The following is an 18,406-nucleotide window of genomic DNA, read 5'->3' as shown; positions in this document are numbered from 1 at the left end:
GTGCCCAGAGCCACGGGGCTGCACCACGGGACCTGCTCAGCATCAGAGCTGAATGGATAAAGGCAGCACTGTGCCTGGCACTGCTCCGCCGCAGGGGCTTGCAGGTGCAAGGGATTTCCAGTGTCACCTGGAGCAGGGCTGCAGTTGTCCCAGAGTGCTGCAGCAGGGCTGGAAGCTCCGCTAAGAACCTTCTTTAGATGTGCCTGGTGGTTGTTTTTTCCTCCAGCCCTTCACCTCCGAGCAGCAGCAGCGATTGGACTTTCTGCATGCAAGCTTTCTGTAGGTGAACGGCTTTATCCTCTGACCCAGAAAAGTCTGCTCCAACCCCCGTCCGTAACTCAGCTCACTGGAGAACAGCGACGCTGTTAGTCCAACAGTGCCCCGAGCGCCCCAGGCCCCGCAGTGCACGCAGCAAAACGCTGCTGTCTCCCCGTCGGGGAATCGAACCCCGGTCTCCCGCGTGACAGGCGGGGATACTCACCACTATACTAACGAGGAGCGGAGGACCGCCCTGCACTGTCACTCTTTGGCTGTGCCGACACCGGGCTGCTCCCAAAGCAACAAGACGCTGCTTGTAACGCCTGCTGAGCTGCACGCGTACACGTGACGGGACTAACATTGCCTGTCACAGAAGGACCTGCTTACCCCAAAGCAGAAACTGCCGGGCAACACAGTTCTGCTCTCACAAGCTGGGTGACTGGAAGGGAAGCATGACCTCAGGCAGGGCCTTGCTGGGAAATCCATGTGAAATGCTGGGCTGTAATTAATAGATTGTAATGGAATGCTGATAATGGGCCATAAACTCAAACCGAAGTCAAATACTACACATGACATCATTTCTACTGTTAGCAGCCAGCACTGATTCCAGGACAAAAACACAAACGTATTCTTTTCAAACAGCAACAAAGTTGTTGCAACCAGATTCCCAGACAGCCCCTCTCTCTCATACATTTAATGCCACCGAGTTTAGCATGAGGTGTTCACACTGCACAGCTCCTCTCCCTCCTCCCATTCCCGTGCTCCCCTGCTGCCTCATCTTGCATTCCTCTGCTGTTGCCTGTTTCTGCTAACTGCTCTCTGGCCAAAGCTCATGGCCATCCATTCACCCTGACAACGCCCACCTCAATATACTGCTCTCATAAACAAAGCAGGGTGGGTCCTTTTGAACTGTGACCCCTATTAACAGAAATCACAGGGAAGATGGAAGTGCTCAGTACTTCTCTGCCTTAGGTACTCGCTGGTCTTTCGAAAGGCCTTTGACATCACCTCTCACAGTCTGCTTATGGGTAAACTGGTGAAATACAGAAGGCAGATTTGCAGACTGCCCACACCAACAGCCATGATTAGCAATATAGGAAACACTCAAAATTTAACTTGCAAGTGTGACCCTTAAGTGTTTTCTCTGCCTTAACGTCACGTTGATTGCAGGCCATTTACCTTACAGGTCTTGCGCAGTCTCAAGGCTGGTGGCCAATGTCTGCTCTGACTTGGTGTTTCTTCCCTGACAGCTGATGGAATTTATTTCATCACCTGCTTCCTTTAGGCAGTGCTCACTGCATAAGCTGCATTAGGGCAGATAAGTGATATGTAAATGTCCTTTGGAATTACACGATAAAAAACAATGAAGAATGCTGCAGTAAAGCACAGCTAAAAGTTTCTCCCAGTCACCACTGCTCAAGCCAGAATCTAAAGGGTAGTAGAGTGTGAAGTGTTGCACATGGCACACAGTGGCATCTTTGCTGAGCTGCTCATTAACTCAAACATGTCAATGAGAACTTCAACACTCTCAGCTCACTGTTTCCTTTCTGTACGGCAGTTTTACATCCTTTGCAGGAAAGGCACCTCCAGGAACTGCAGAGCTTTACTGATTGAAAGAGGGATTTATACCTACAGAAAGTACATGCTGCTTCCTCTGTAACAGCTCATGGCTTCACTGTAACAGATACTCTCACCAGTCACTTGCTGGCCAGTTTCTGGGGCCCACCAGCCAGTCACTGCAGCTTCCTGAAAGCAATTGCTCTCAAGACCAGGGTAAACCAGGGTAAGGTTAAAACAGACCCACCGCTGTCAGACCAACTCTCTCGCCCACACACTCCGAGGCTGCATAAATGCTGTCCCCCAGCTGTGCCTGCACAGCACAGCAGTGGCGGTGCAGCAGCCCTGCAGCCCTACCTGCCTGAACAGCCCTGCTGGCTGCGCGCTGCCTGCTCCCTCTGCTGGATCCTGGCTGCGAGCTGGGGACGCCCCCCACTGCTGAGCACAAGGCAACGGCTACCAGATGCTTCATACTGCAGCATGGAATACTTGACGAAGACCTGCTGATGGACAGAAACACTTTTAGAGCAAGGGACTTTCACTTCAAGACAAAGCTGAACTTCATTTCTAACCTACATTTCTAAAAGGAGAAACATTGAAAGGATTCTTAAATAAGAGGTTGATGTTTCTGAGTCCAAGAAAAAATCCTGCACAGGTGGCTGAATAAGAGGAAGTCACTTTGTCCATAGAACAAAAGTCTATATTTCACCAGTAGGTAAGATGGAAATAATGCAGCTGAGACAGCTGACCTGGAAGCCTAGCCTGAGCTCACACTGGGCTGCACCAGGACGTGGTTCAGGGCCCCAGGTAAATGCAAACTGGCTTTACAAAAACTTAAGGTACTACGCTCAAAGAAGCCCATCACATTTCTGCATTAAAATCAATGCACTCCAGGGTAAATCGACACATCACAACCTCATAGAAGAATCTGTATTTCTTACAAGCTTCTGTCTGCATGGCTTTGGCACAGAATTCTTCAGGGCCAGAATTCATGGGGATACAACACAGAGTGGCATTTTCAGTGCTTTACCTTTGGCAATTTAAAACCAAGACTCATCGTTTGCAGAGATAAAAGCTTGTAAAACGAAGCCCGAAACACAATCCCTGACCCACCAAAACCATCACAACATGAACTACTAACATGCTTTGTGGCACAAACGTCAGTCCTGAAAACTTCTTGCTTGTTCAAGACAATGTCATTTGGCTATTAAAACATAAGGAAACCTTCAGGAGAGAATAAATGACAGTTTATAAAGACACACTGTATTTTATTCAGCAGGAAAATAGAATTCTGAGTCATCCACGTAACAGTATGTGCTCCCAAGTTCATTTGGAAGGCAAGCCTAAAGTTATTTACGGCATGAAGTGTTTTTAAAAACTGAATTTAATCTCAAGTAAATGCTTTTATTAGAGGAGAGGAAGTAAACAGCATGAAAACCACACCAGTCCCTTTCCTTGTCATGAAGCATTATGCAATAACCTCCGTATCAAACATCTCAGCAACTCTGGGTGCTAAAGAAGGAAAAAAAAAAAAACAAAACAAACCATCCAGAAACCCCACAAAGACCAACAAACAATTTCAAGTTATTTATTAGGAAAAGACAAAAGTACTGTTCCAACATTCATACAGAATGAATGCTAATAAAACCAGGAAAACGAACTGTAAAAAGTAGGCCCATCACAGAGGAGTTGGCTGATGACAAAGTAAATGAAATGCAAACTTCATTCATGCAAACAAGCAGTAAAGAGTTATTTACAGTTTTGATGGGATGGCTTACAGCCTTGGCCACGTTTAGGGCCCAACGAACTTATTCAGTGACATAATAAAGGGTCTCATCTGTACATTCCATAATGAGAATCTATAAAAAGAAATAATTTAAACAATTTACAAGAGCTGTGTTACAGATGGCATCAAGGTATCATTTACAAGAGCTATATTAACAGGTGACACAAAGATATTCATCTGTAATGTACGAATAAAAATTTGTAGCACGTTTTTCTACCGCATCTTCAGTGTCAGAACAGTAAACAAGGAAGTGGAGACATAACATGAGTGCAATGTCATAGAATAAGGCAACTTAACCAAATGGCTCATGAGAGAACCTCCATCCTATGAGGGGTCTGCATTTTGCAAATCTGCCTGCTCATTTTGCTAAGCATCAAAAACAAACACCAGAAGAGAAGCAATTGGTCATTAGCAGGCATGACAGGACAGTCAATGGAAAAAATCAAACAGTCAAGTGTTAAAATGCCCCAACTCATCAGAAATGTAGAAAAGCGCAGATTATCAAAAGCCCTCTCTATCCTATAACATCAACACACTAATTTCCATGTTCTAGATGCTGTTAGTTTGTTATTTCTCAAAATACGAGTTCCCTAGTCTTATCATCATCGTTTGTACTGCATGGCCTGGAACTAACACACCTCCTTCAAAGTCTGTATTTACAATGCTCTCAAACTGATGCTAGAGGAGCAGTGAAACATCAGTAATTTATAGCATGGAGTAGCAACTGATACACCATATTCCAGTTTATTTTATGGATAAGACAAATTAACACGTTTCATTTTAAATGGTATTTCTGCATCTCTTCAAAAACTTTCCCAAAAGCAAAAAGGAATGTCTGATTTTCTTGATGTTTTAGCAGAAAACAAATGCTGCTCCTGTTCTAGTTGGTGCTATCTGCTTATAACAGGTACAATGACAAAACAAGCCTGAAGTTAACACTGAAATCCTGCAATGAAAATGATCCGTACCGTAACGCACACCTGGAATGTCAGGAGCCTTACAGAAAGCAGCACAGGAAGCTGAACCCTGTCTGTTTTAAGTCTCTCACAAGGACCAGGCTATACATACTTTATTTACAATTTCTATTTATAACTTTTCTCTTTCAACAAATGATGCAGTACCAGCAGGAATATGCAAAGTAGCATGACTGCGTTCCCCAAGCAGGAGGCCTTGAGGCCAAATTCTGCTCACTCATCTCAAACAGCCCCAACTTAAGAGAATCATCTGCTTCAGAAACTGAAGAGAGCAGGACTTGGCACTCAGTTATGCAGACTGAGACTGCTCCAACACATTCCATTAGCACACAAATAATTACAATTATATTACAGCATCTTTTGAGATGTTTTCACAAAGCCTGAAATACGTTTTTTCAAACGTTTAATATATTTTGTACGTGTGAAGTAAACAAAAGTAACTAAACAGGCTTTTTTGTGGACTTTAATACAAGCAATTAATAATATTCTATCTCAGATGGCAGAATACTGGCAATGTACTTTGGAACATACTAATAAAACTCAAAGAATGCAAGTGGACAATTATCCCTCCATGCTGTGCAACAAGGTGGGTTTTTTTCTTTCTCTCCTGTGGTCACATCTGAGGTCTTAAAATAATTTGTCCATTTTATCTACAATGATCTGAACTATTCTCCCTCTCACTGTGTTAAGTGTTAAATACTAAAACCAAACAGTAACTAGATGTGTCAAGTGTCTTCCCTAGCTCTGCACTGTAACCAACAGGTCTTGGTCAAACACTTCCAGTTTGACCCACAGTATTTCTGGTTAGTTTTTAACCTAAGAACAGCTCTATTACACTCACGTGTCTTGTAAGCTTATATAACAATAATTAGAAAAAGCATGTAGAAATCCCTGGCACTAGGAAAACACTGACAAGGGAAAGAACTAACCTTGGGATATGTGCAAATGGACTTGGGATAAAAAGCTGACCAGCTAAACAGAACTGCACTGATCCTGAGCTCTGTTCAGAACTCAAGCAAACTGCTGCCTCAGAATTAGAGCCAACCAGTTTCCAGATTGTGAATAGTGAAAGTGATGTTTAAACCGTGGTTTGAATGAATGTTAAGCATTAGTATAAGTCAGACTGAATGTGTAAGATACCATCTAGCCTTGAATAAGCAGAGACTTACCCCGGAATAAAAAAAGATACTGATTAATCTCAGATGTTAAAACCTCACTGTTATTCTGAAACGTTTAAGAATGAGAAGCTACTGCAACTTGCTTGAAAGCAGAAATTTCCTGAAGACCTACACTGGATAGAGACAAAGTGTTAGTAATGAATCCTTAAAGGCAATATAATCACCTTGCAAATATACTACCACTCAAATGCAAACAGATATCTCACAGTACTACTGAAGGAACATTTACTCCACTATGAGAAGCCAGAACTGAACTTTTGTTCTTAATTTGCAGGTTGAGAGTAAGTGTGGCATGGAAGGAATGAGATCCTGCTGTCTCAACTCTGAAATACAAAAGGAAGTATTCTATGATGGGTTAGTACAATCACACAGGTGCTTGCTCACCCCTAGGGAAAGACAGGCAAAGATCCTCAGAAGGTACAGCAGACACCCAAATACGTTTTAAAATCTGGACCAACCTAGACTAACTCTACCAATGTTGCTTCTCTCTGAACTGTTGACTTTGAGTCTTAGTAAGAAAAATAAATTGAATAAACTGAAATAGTATTTACAATTAAACCTCTGCTAAGATATGTTCACTCAAGTTTACTAAGTATTCAAGGTGGATTGTAGAAAAAGTTCTCTTCTTGTTCAAACTGCTGTTACCCCATGAAGAACTGGAACAGTGAATGAGGTTAAGTGTAGCAGCCATACCAACCCGGGATAGTTTCATATCAAAAATTTCTTTGGCCAGAAAAAAAAAAATATATATATATATATATATATATTAAATACCTTTTCTCATCTGGATAAAAACCAGTACAATTTTTAGGGAGATACAGATAGAATAAAACTGTGCGTTGAACAGTTAAAAAGAGCAAACTAGAGAGAGACAGAAGTGTGAAGGCACTACCCCAAGGTAAGGGCTATGGAGATGGGCAGCCCAAAAGCTGACACAGTTTTCCTGGCATCTCCAGCTACACTGGATTGAAGGGATCATCTCCATGGCTGATAAAATTATCTGATAAGCAACACTGGTCAAGAAATCACACAGATTAAGTAGTACCATCAAAATTGGCATTATATGAACAACTTAAAAGGCACTTGCATGGCTGATTGAGTTGAAAGTAATTACACATTCAAAATGAGTTTTATGTTTTGCTTTAAAAGTATCAGACAGCCTTCCTTTAAAGCAGTTCTACTTGAGAAAAGCAGCCCTGTGAAAACACCAGATGTCCTCTGCTGTTGTACAGTGAATCAACTTGCTCTACAGCAGCTTGAACCCATTAGCTCTGAGGAAGAGAAATAGCAAGCATGAAAGTAAACTGCAAAGATTGGTGAAAAGCAACTTACTTCAGGTATTTGTATAAAAGATACAAGCCTTTTCAGTCAATTTAGAAAAGAATTTAGGTACGACGATTTCAAGGCTTATCTTGCAACCATTTGTAAAGCCCAGCACTACTGGTGGGGGTAGAGCCAACCTTTGGAGACTCCAGTAGCAAGTTCTAAGTTGAGAGAAAATGAGACAAACCAAAAGATGTAGCTTAAATACTGCATCCCTGGGCTCCACAGCCAGGCTTGAAAACTTGGAAGGAATGAAGTAACAATTGTGCTGATAAAACAAGCAAAAGGAAGCAATTGTTTTTTTTTTTTGCAAGCTCATGGGAAGGAAACTAGAGGTAGAGCACACCTTTCCATTCTCACAGTAGTTTCCATAGAGTACTGCTATTATTGAATTTTTCCATAGTTGCAACATTAACCTTAAAGATGTACTTATGTCATATCAGTTTCAAATGGTTTAAATGAACCACGGTCATGGTCATTGAGTAACCACCTCTTTCCTACATGTGCTCCTTGTTAAACATAATAGATACTTCCAATTACGGCTTCAGTAACGGCATGAGAAGTGAAGCAGCAATAAACAGTTCAAAGGAACTGTTTTTAATCAAGCTGTAGTGTGCCTCAAAATACTTTGCTTTGCAAGGAAAATAAATTTTCCAGGAGGCTGTCAAAACATTCAGAAAATTAATTCTTTTTTTTTCTTTTTCAAAGTTCCACAGCCAAACTGAGGTCACTTTCGACAGGCAATCAGAACTTACAAGTCACGGTGTATAGTACTTGTAAGACACCACAACAGCCATATTCACCCATGTGCTGAAGTGATCAGAAGAGCATCAGATTGGTTGAATTGGGAGTACTTCTTTTTTTTAACATCTAGCTCAAAATATCACAGCAAGCACAATGGAAACGTGCTATGAGCAGTAGGAAAAGCAGCAGCAGATGAGCTGAATCTGAGATTGGCACTGGGCTTAACAAAGCAGTCACTCTAAGTTACTGCACTCTTAAAGGAAGACAGTTTGTTTCCTTTTTAAAAGCAACACAAAAAGAACAATAACAAAACCCCGTGCAATGTTATGACGGGGAACTGAAATTAAATGAAGGACAACTGAAAACTGCACATTGAGTGGTCAACCATACCTGGTGGGTGTGTCTATGGATACAATGCAGCCATGCTGTGGAATACTTGAGCAATCACCAGTTCTAAAAACACATTAAAACCCAACACAAGCGTGTTCTCCTTTGGTTGCTCCTTATGCACTTATAGGAAACTGCATTAAAATCAAATCATAAATTCGGGTGTGTTTTTAGTTCACACAGATTCAAATAGCTAATGACTGTATAACCTCCTTTTAAACCTGGTATCTCATGCCCTGCCTCAGGAATATGCTTATTACAATAACAACAATTTGAAAAGTACACAGGAAAAATATGAAAGATCAGTTCCAGAGCATGGAGTTTATCCCAAGGCCACAGTTTGATGAACGGTTCCATACTATGAGTGCACCACATATTGTACTTCTAGTACTGCAATACAACCTCTGATGCTGTCCTCAACTTTTAGAGCACAAACCCTCAATACCAAAAGCAACCAAGCAATCTTCCATGTTGAACACCTAATTAGAGTCTGATTAACTCACAAAATTGCAGAGGAATCAGCTTTTCAGTACAATAGGATGGCAGAGAAAACTTCCAAATCTCCATATTGATGAACCAAAGCATCAGAATTGTAATGTTCCATTTTCAGTCCAACTTATGAGGGTTTAACTCTCACAGGCTTTGTGGTGCCTGTAATAAAGCTTATGATGTACGATGTCAGAATTTATGAGGCACCAAGAAAACCCCCCAGAACAGATGGCATTATTTTTGGAAGTCACATCCTGGTGGGGAAATAAAATAAATCAGGCAAACCTTCAAATAAGCGAAGAAGGCAGGTAGGTATATTCACAAGACCTTTAAAATATCAACTGCTTCCTCCACTGTTTTGGCCGATTTTCTGCTTTTACTCTTCCCACCGAAAAACAGAGCATTAATAATACTTCCATTACACATAAAAACAGCATAATTACTATTGCCACAGTGGGAAACAATTGCTTACAGTCTCCTCATTTTGTTGATACTACCATACTGTTTTTAAGATTGTGAACTCAAGGGAAATTGTGCTCATGCTGAAGTAAAACCAATAAAAATTGTTTTTTGTTCAGTGATGTACAAAACAAATGGGCTTAAAGCCTCAGGAGGAAACTGGCAATATTTTAGTACAGAGCACTTGGAGGGATGGCATTCCTTCTTCCAGAGGCTTGTTTTCCAAGGATGTATCGCATACTGGAAGTTCAATAATGGCTACAAGAATTAATGAACACAAATGATATCCCCAAATATTTCACTTTTGAATGCCCAAAGGAGTAAAAAACGGCTTTCTTAGAACGGCAATATTCAGTAGCTCATCACTTTTTCAATTTAAAAAGTTACAGAAAATCTGTTATTTCCATTCCCCCTCCCCAGATTTAGTTCCCATTGCCAAAAATAAGTGTCATCCAGGTGGAAAATAGTTCAGTGTAGTGACCTCTTGTATCTCAACTGAAATTAGGCAGCCCAAGAAGAGCACCAACAGCTCCAAAGTAGCCCTGTTCAAAACAAACACAAATTTCAGGGTCAATCATGACATCATCCACTTTCATTCACACACTTCAGTAAGAACAACATCCACTTAGTGCATTATCCGTCACATTTCTTTTTAGCTCTATGAAACAAATATTTTACTTTATTATCAAGCTATTACTGCAGGCAGCAGCATGAAGTCCAACCACTGTCAGTCTCACATTAAGCTACAAGTGAAAGTGTTGTGAGATCTGACCAAAAAGGTAGAAATCTGATTGTGGCATACGTATAGACAAGCAAATTGAGGACAAAGATTGTCACCCCTTGACAAGAAGCTGTATATCCCAGCTGTCAGACCTGTCACTAACACCAATTGCCTGTATGTTAACCAACGCAGTTCAGATCTTTCAGCATTACACACTGATGTAACTTCAGAAGCTACTGCAAAGCAGATGAGTCAGAGAGCAGAAACACTAGAAGAAAAGAGTAACAGGTATCTGTGGTAGCATGAAAGCAGTCTTGATAGAAAACACTTAAGGACTTTGAGGACTGCTCAAGTTAAATTGAGAACAAACTACTACAAACCCAAACAAAAAAAAACCAAGAAAAGGCTGTTGAATCCTTGTGCAAATCTTTACATTTCTTGTACCTCCCCAAAGAGATCTGCAGCATGAACAAAGATGGCCCACACAGACTGAAGTACTTCCTGCCCTGGCTGAAAGAGCTGTTCCCACAGAATCAATGTAGTCTGAGAAATCCTGTCTGATTTTCAGCATTTACTCAACTGTCTCAGGAAATCACACGTAAGCGTGTAGCTGCTGAATAAAGGCACTTTTGATTAGTGGAAAAACAATACATCACATCAACGTGGTACAGCATACCTCATGTTCTAGGAACAAGGCCTTCAGCTGGCCTTTCGACCAGTAATCCAGTGCATATGCAAGAAGCTTCATTGACAAAGTATTCACACGTAAAAAATTGCCAACAAACACAACTCTATTTATTTTCTGAAAAGAAGAGAAGAACAGCAAAGGATTAAATCTTTCCGCTGCTCAACACAGCAGCTATGAAACAACACTATCTCAAGCAAGAAACCTGTTCCACAATTAAAACACCCGTGGAGAAAGAACAGTCCAACATTCAAGAATTAAAGCTCTTAAACTTACAGAGTAGCACCTGTGTTTCAAAGTATGTGAGTATTCTCTGTAACTAAGCCAAAGAACCAGCCAGACCAGAAGTGAAATTAAATGGTAGCGAAGACTCAGTGCCTTCATAGCCCTGTACAATGCTGCTTGATCCATATGCAACAAGGCAGCACTGTAAAGAAGCCGAAGGCAGCAAGACAGATGTTCTTTTCATCTTCAGACCACAATATACGTCTGCATAAGATGAGGCTAAGACTTACACATACACTGCAAACAAACTGTGAATTTTAATCAAATTAAATATGAGGATGTAAAAAACACGTGCTTTTCCCCATTCACTGAAATACATCTGACATTAAGAGTCAGCAACAATAAACACTGATTTAATGATACAAGAGTGAGAACCAAGGAAAACGTAATTGCATTAAGGGTGTTAGATGAACACTCGTATCCAGGCCATGACAAAAACCAATATGGCAACTCCACATGCAGTCAGAAGACTAACATGCTACCATTTTTTGCTATCCTGATTAGTTCACAGTGAAGACAAGAACATGCTGTTAAGGTAAACTAATCAGCTTATCACTGAAATATGAATTAAATCAATTTCCCTCTTTACATATAATCAGCTCAAGATATTAAGTCTGTTGATCTACATCAACCAAATCTCCTGTGTAAAATGATGACAGCAGCTAAGAAGGTTGCTGAGGTTTCTAAGACTATCACCCCACAGATTTTAAGCAGAGCTTTAAATAGAGTTGCTCACAGACTTATCTAAGAAAGCTGTTACTAAACCTCACCTCATTTAAAGTTTGTTGATAATTATCGAGGAAATCTCTGGTGTTTAGACACTCAAAATACGTCCTATGTTTAAATTCAGTATTCTTTCACAGGTCTATGCTAGCTGTATTAAACTGAGCTTTGAGAAATTGAAGATGGCAAGAAACCATGTCTGTACCAAGCGCTAAGGAGACAGGTGTCAAAACAATTCAAAGTCTCATGTTAGTAAAAATTAAAAGCAATGTTTAACAAAAAGTAAGGCGTCCTGTGAGCTTTTATTAAAGAATAATTTCAGCTTGAAGGAGCTGCTGGAAGTCATCAGCTACAACCAGGTCAAAAAAGGCTAAAGCAGGTCTAACTTCAAGTTGCTCAAGGTAGGGTCTCCAAGTCCACGTTTCACTGCTAACACCAATCAGATTTCCCTTTGCTGCAAACAGCTGTGAACTGTGACCACTTCCTCCCATCCTCCTACTGTGCATGGCTGTAATTTGCTCTTTCCTACAACTCTAGATTGCAACAGCTTCTTTACAGGCTTGCTCCAGACTCCTCAGTGCGTGCTTCAGCGCCTGAAGACTCACGTAAGCCTTCTACAGAGACTGCCAAAATATTATGAATTCTGAGTTCTTTACTACGCAAATATATTTGTTTCACTTGAGAACATATGTAAAGGCTTGAAAAGATGCATCACTTTGGCAGTCATTTAATCTGAAACCAAATAATAGAACTATAATAATAATAAAAAAATTTTCACTGGAAGTACCTCATTTACTGCACACATCCGGGCAATGGAGCCGATGTTATTGGTGATGGTGACCAATATGGCTCTGGCAAGATCTTCTTTGCTAACAGTCTCTCTCTTCTCTTTGTAGATCATATTCCCAAAACTAGAACAAGAGAAAAAAAAAACAGTAAATACAAAGTGACCTGTGTCCACTTGAGGTAATTACAGAACACGGTTTTTGTGCTACAACAGAACTTACGCCTCATGTTTGTTTGTAAGAAGCTGTCTTTCACGCCCCTATTATATAAGGTAATTTGTAACACTGCAACTGACACTACAGCAGTGTATTTATTCCTTTACACTGAAGGGCTGTAACAGTAACAACTCCCAGCAAAATCCTAGTATGCAGTTGACTTTCACAAAGAATCACATACAGCAAGAAGTAGCCTTATCCTTCTGCAAAGCTACTCTGCACTCCTAGGCACTGTAAATGAAGTCAGTGCCTAATTCTGACTGATGAATACCGCAGCTTCTCTCACTTGCTTCCTTATTCAGAGTATGTACCCAATCCTCTCTTCTGAACACAGAAAGAAATCAGAGATGAGCTTATTTTATGAATCGTCTGGAACCAGACAAACAGAATAACATTTAGGTTGTACCAATGCGGAGTACTAAATCAGAACGTACTCATTACTATCTGCAGTAGATAATTTCCCATGAATTAAAAAAATGAGAAGGAGACTCCACAGCTACACGTTTTAGTACTGTGTCAAATCTAAGACAGGTCAGAGACAGAAACGTTTTTATTATGATTCTCCTCAATTTAGAGCAAATGTAACTTGATTACAGTAAATTTTGAAAAAATAAGCTTTCTTTACATTAACAGCTTAAGCCCTATACTTGAAACTGCATCATTTCAGTCAGATAAGAAGAGAGGGAAAAATTAAAACCTAAAAACATAATGATCAAGGAACTGTTCCTTACCTGGATGCTACAGCCCATCCTGGCAAGCCAAATCTTTCATAGTCTCCCCCATAAATATCTCGAACCAGCTTGTCAGCATGTGTGCTGTCTCCTTTGGATGCCATTTCCAAAGCTTCTTCAAAACTTTCACAGCCTGTCAGCAAACTGCATAAACCAAGGAAGGTTCCTCCACCTAGACTAATAAAGAAAAACAGCTGCTTTTAAATACTGCTTTATCATCAGAGACTATGTCTGACTAACAAAACAAAGCCCTTGAAGCAAGACATCAAGTTGCCTCCCTTTCTGTTCAAGGTTCACTACATTAACAGTTATTACTCAGCACTTATGTAAGAAACTTACAAGAAGCTAACTGTGCAAGAAGAGCTAACAAATAGGCAAAAACTATCGAAACATCTGCTGGAAGATGCAATCAGAGAAGGAAATATCCTGAAAAGCCATCACACCACTGGCTGATCCTTGACTGTTTCCAGTAAAACACACATGAACGTATTAATTATTCTGTAGAGCAACAGAAGAGGATTCAAAACTTAAGGCATCAACTATAAAACTCACCATGGAGCAGTTCTAGAAGCTACCAGTAAATAAGACATGGGCTACATCTCAGTAAGAGAAATACAGATAAGGGCTGCAAAGAATGCAGCTGCAAATTAAAGGTATGCATTGTCAGTACTGCAGAGAGGGAGAACAAAGTCAAGGAGAGAAGAAACACACTGAAAGCAGAAGGTTCACTGTTCCATTGGGTAATTACCCCAATGTGGGAATTTAAGTTACCTTGTTCCAGTTACTCTCTTATAGTTGTCTTTGGAATGGACCGATAAAATACTGACTCCTGAACCAATGTTAACAACCAGCAGTGGGTACGGGTCATCCAGGTTAAAAGGCATCTTCTGGCATCGCTCAGGTTCTGAGGCATTTTCAAAGTAATAGCACTCTGCCTGGCCGTTGAAGCTGACAGAGTCTATGTACAGCAAGCCTTTGACAAGGCAGTCAAGCTCATCCAGTTTGTGCAGCTGGAGGTTTCCAATCTGTGTTTAAAAAATAAAAAAGACAGTGTCAATCTGTTCAAACATTACTCAAATATGCCACAACTCATGAATATATTTGGAGTGCTTAACGTCAAGAAGCAATCTCGGATGGATAATTCAGAAACTTCTGGTCCGCTACAGAGCCAATGAAGACCTCAAAAGGTAAACTCTGAATACCTCCATCAACAAATCAGTCTATAAATGTAGGTCTCAAAATCACCCTGCAGGTCCCACCATGTGTCACACTGGTGAAACCTGCACATCTCCACATCAACGCAATGCTTGTGAGCTTGCTCTCACCTCAGAAGGGAAAGAGTTGCACTAACATATCAGCAGATAAAAGCTTAAGATAAACACCTAAATAGCATCCTACCATTATCACATCTTTATTAGCGCACTAAGGATCATTAAAAAAGCAAACAACACAGGTGAGAAATTCTGTAGGATACTGGAGTGCACCTCTGAATGGCATGAGCTCGCTTTCAGACAGCAGCCTGGGTGCAGATCAGGGAGCACAACCATCTGGGTTGCATGCCACTGACCAACACCAGTACCAGATGACAACACTTCCAGACTGCCAGCCCCCCTCTGTTCCCAAAGCTCAATTCAGCTTTCCTGCTCGTGAAGCTTCACTTTGAGCAGACCAGGGACTGCTCCAATAAAATACTGCCGTGGAGTTTTAGATAATGAAGCAGTCTTGCTCCACTACAAGAGATCTGCAGCCACTCTGAAATCAGGACGTGTTGTATTAGTTACCATGATGAGATGAACAACTGCCTTCAGACAGAAACTGCATCTAAACAAATAATCCCTTCTGATTGTCAAAGGACCAGCCAAAACAAGGAAATTCCAAACTCCTCTGCTGCTGAAAACGATTGCCTTAGAGATATTCACTTTGTCACAGATCTATCAAACACCATGTGGACTAAATTCATCAAAATATACCCATTAACACCAAATCGCTATCATCACAAACTGCATGAGAAAGAAAACCCAAACCTCAGTAGTTTAAGCATTATCCCATCAGGATAAAAACCAAACCACCACGGATTAGAAAAAGGCTGTTCTCCAAAAAGGTACCTGTACAATTATGTCAGCAGGCATATTTCTAAACGACCACGCCACTGACTGAAAACATAAACTAACAGTGAAGACTCTGAGCACTCCCTGTGTCTTTCCAAACCCTGCTTGTTCCAACCTGCCACCAGCAATGCCTCCCGCAGCAGCAGGAGGGAAAGGCAGCTACCTACTGTGCGAAAGTCTTCTTCAAACTTGTAAGCGCCGCCTCCTGTGGCACAGAGCACCGTATGCAGCGTCGAAAAGTTTTTATCCCTTCCCATTTGGATAAAAGTAGGCAGATCATGAGTTGGAAATCGAATAAAGTGCAAGTTTCCTCTCCGACCGAAAATGGTTAAGTCTTTCAGCTCCAGGTGGACATCCCGAATGCCCGTGGATCCATAGGCTACGTTGGAAGTCAGATACTTGCGGATGCTCTTCAAGCTTTCAACTTCCTCCTGCTCCTCCTCTGCAGTGATATCAATAGGTTCAAAATAGGCAAGTTTCACCAAGGTTCCCCCAATGTCCATACCAAACCATGGGAATGCTGCGGAGATAAGGGACAGGTCAGCTTTGTGAGAAAGAATAAACCAGCACTGTACTTTATAACAAGGAAGAACAAAAATTCTTACAGGAACAGAGAATCAGCATTGCTCTGACCAAAGGTACAACGGAACAACGAGGAACTCTATTCACACATTCAAATGCTGCCACATGCTCAGTAAACACCCCCCAAACCACACAACATCCTCCATGCTCATTCAAATGAGAGATTTGACTATTTTTTCTTTTCTGATAATGAAGGATTAACACAACCTTTATTCCTAAAGTTGTCGCTACGACATATTTTAGCATAAAAACTGCTGTGCACACTTGTGAGAAAGCCAGGTTAGATACTGTAGCTGACAGCAGTGGCAGGACACAGTCATCCTCTAAGTTATCTTCTCTTGCTCGCACCGCATGTTCCTCCAGCTGACAGGAAAGCATTACTTAAGATGCCCAGTTTACGAAGAGAGCTGCTCACAGATCCCACTGATGCTACACTCGGCAAGTTACAATTCTAAGAGTAGAAACTTTGCTTTGCATTATATAAACAACAGAAAAAGGTTTATTAAGAATTACAAGCAAGATATCTAGGTTCCATTCCCCCTGCTGTACTAGGTAGGAAGGGAGAACTTCTGCAATAGGACAATGCTTGGGCCACTGCTGCGGGATGCTTTCTCTCTAGTCAGATCTCAAGCAGTGGCAGTTCTGCAGGATGCTTTGCTCTCGTATTTATCATCTGCACCCCAAGTAACCTTTGGAAGTTCCTCTTACAAGAGCCAGTCATTCTTCCTCATATGGACTTCCCCGGAAGAACAACCATGAAAGAGCTTGTTGGGAAGGACCTCTGAGGTCACCTCGACCAGCCTCGTTCATGCTAACAGAACACTGTCTGGGCAACGCTAACTGAAGGCTTAACTACAGCTTGTCTTGCCAACACTTTAAAACCTCTTAAGTTCTTCAAGAACACTCCAATGATGGAGTTCATAACCTCTTCTAATGTTACATCAACTACCCAGTAGAAGTTCTTCCCAAAGACCTTCCGCTGTCCTCCTTTCTATCTATCACTTCCCAACTCCTTCAAAGGAAATTCAAACGGCCCTTTGCCATCCTCTTTCAAGAGAGCCCAGCACAGCAGCCAACTTCCCCAAACTCCGCTACATTTCTGACAAGTTATCTTCACAACAACGCAGCAGCACCAGCATTACTGAGGTGAAGGCTTTTAAGGGAGGACCACAACAAAGTGCCTGGGCACTGGACTGACATCAGGAACGTAAATATAGTAGATGCCTTCAGCCTCCCCACCCCTATCCTAGGACAAACCCAGCACTGAGTCATTCTGGTTACACTCACTTTCACAGCACAGAACAGCACAGGTGAAAGCAGAGACAGGCAGAGGCAATTTCTCAGTTCTGCTATGTGGGCTCCTATCAACATGCCTATGATCTGCTCAGCAATGGTTAGCGGCTCTGCCCTACGTCAGATTTACCTCTGATCACTTCCTCTAAGAGGAAAATACCTACTCAACAGTTCCACCGAGAGGAGCCTCTGGCTGTTATGAAGCATCTGGTTACAAACTATCTGGCTAAAAGGTTATTATGAACCCAACTCAGTTTCCAGGTTCGTTTGAGCACAGACCCCGAGCTCCATCGCAGTGCTTCCTAGGCCTGCTCCATCTCAGGCACCAGCCGTGTGACCAAGGAGGAGCGGAGATCTGTGCAACGACTCCGAAGTTCACTGCCTAAGAAACTAACGGCAGTCAGCTCTCCAAGAGCCCCCCGACTTCAGATACAACATGATGAACCGAACAGCCCATCCTGGCCCTGCCGCCTCCTGTGCTGCTCCTGAAGCCCCCACTGCTCGTTCCCATCACGCCAACCAGCACCAAAGTTCCTCCTCAGCAACCAGCCTGCAACTACACACACACCCCACAGGCCGAGCAGACAGCACTTCCCCTTAACGCGTGACGGTGCTATTTAGAAGCGAGGTTTAAAGCCGCTATTAGAGACAAACGAACACCCGCCGGACGTCGCATCCCCGCGTTTCGCAGCCCCGGCCCGCGGCCCTTACACGGCTTCTTGGCATCCTTGATCTTCATGGCGCGGCGGCACAGCTCCGCCGGCTGCGGGGCGGTGTGGCGCGGTGCGGCCCTGCCCCTCTCCTGATGGGGCGGGGGCGGCGGAGCGGCGCGGCGGGGCCGGGCCTCGCTCTCCCGATGCGGGCTCAGGAGCGGCGGCGGCGGCCGAAGCGGGCCCCGCACAGCGCCTCGCCCCGCGCCGGCATCGGCTTCCGGGCGGAGGGCCCGGCCCCCCGAAGAGGCCGCGGCGACGGCGGCTGTGGCGGCGGCAGCGGCGCGGAGCCCTCCGGCACAAGATGGCGGCCGGGCCCGGGCAGCCGCCGCCGCGCCACACAATGGGGCCGAGCGGCGCCGCGCCTCCCGCCCCGCGCTGCCGCAGCGCTCAGCCCGCCCCGCCCCGCGCC

General features: G+C 42.7%; 1 protein-coding gene and 1 non-coding gene across 2 annotated transcripts; both read right to left on the bottom strand.

Moving 5' to 3' along the window:
* Nucleotides 1-426: 426 nt before the first annotated feature.
* TRNAD-GUC (transfer RNA aspartic acid (anticodon GUC)) lies at nt 427-498 on the bottom strand. The gene has a single exon. It is a non-coding gene; the product is annotated as a tRNA-Asp (tRNA).
* Nucleotides 499-3,389: 2,891 nt separating this feature from the next.
* Nucleotides 3,390-18,366, bottom strand: PANK3 (pantothenate kinase 3). Its single transcript, XM_072347914.1, has 7 exons — nt 17,996-18,366; nt 15,577-15,929; nt 14,073-14,326; nt 13,302-13,478; nt 12,357-12,480; nt 10,553-10,678; nt 3,390-9,697 (listed from the first exon to the last, which is right to left on the bottom strand). Exons 1-7 carry the CDS (start codon nt 18,021-18,023, stop codon nt 9,647-9,649), a joined length of 1,113 nt encoding a protein of 370 aa, XP_072204015.1. The 5' UTR covers nt 18,024-18,366; the 3' UTR covers nt 3,390-9,646.
* Between the last annotated feature and the right edge of the window lie 40 nt (nt 18,367-18,406).

The sequence above is a fragment of the Excalfactoria chinensis genome, chromosome 13, assembly GCF_039878825.1.
Source record: "Excalfactoria chinensis isolate bCotChi1 chromosome 13, bCotChi1.hap2, whole genome shotgun sequence".
NCBI lineage: Eukaryota > Metazoa > Chordata > Aves > Galliformes > Phasianidae > Excalfactoria > Excalfactoria chinensis.
The sequence above is the reverse complement of the archived record's forward strand: the minus strand, read 5'-3'. Positions and strand labels throughout refer to the sequence as shown.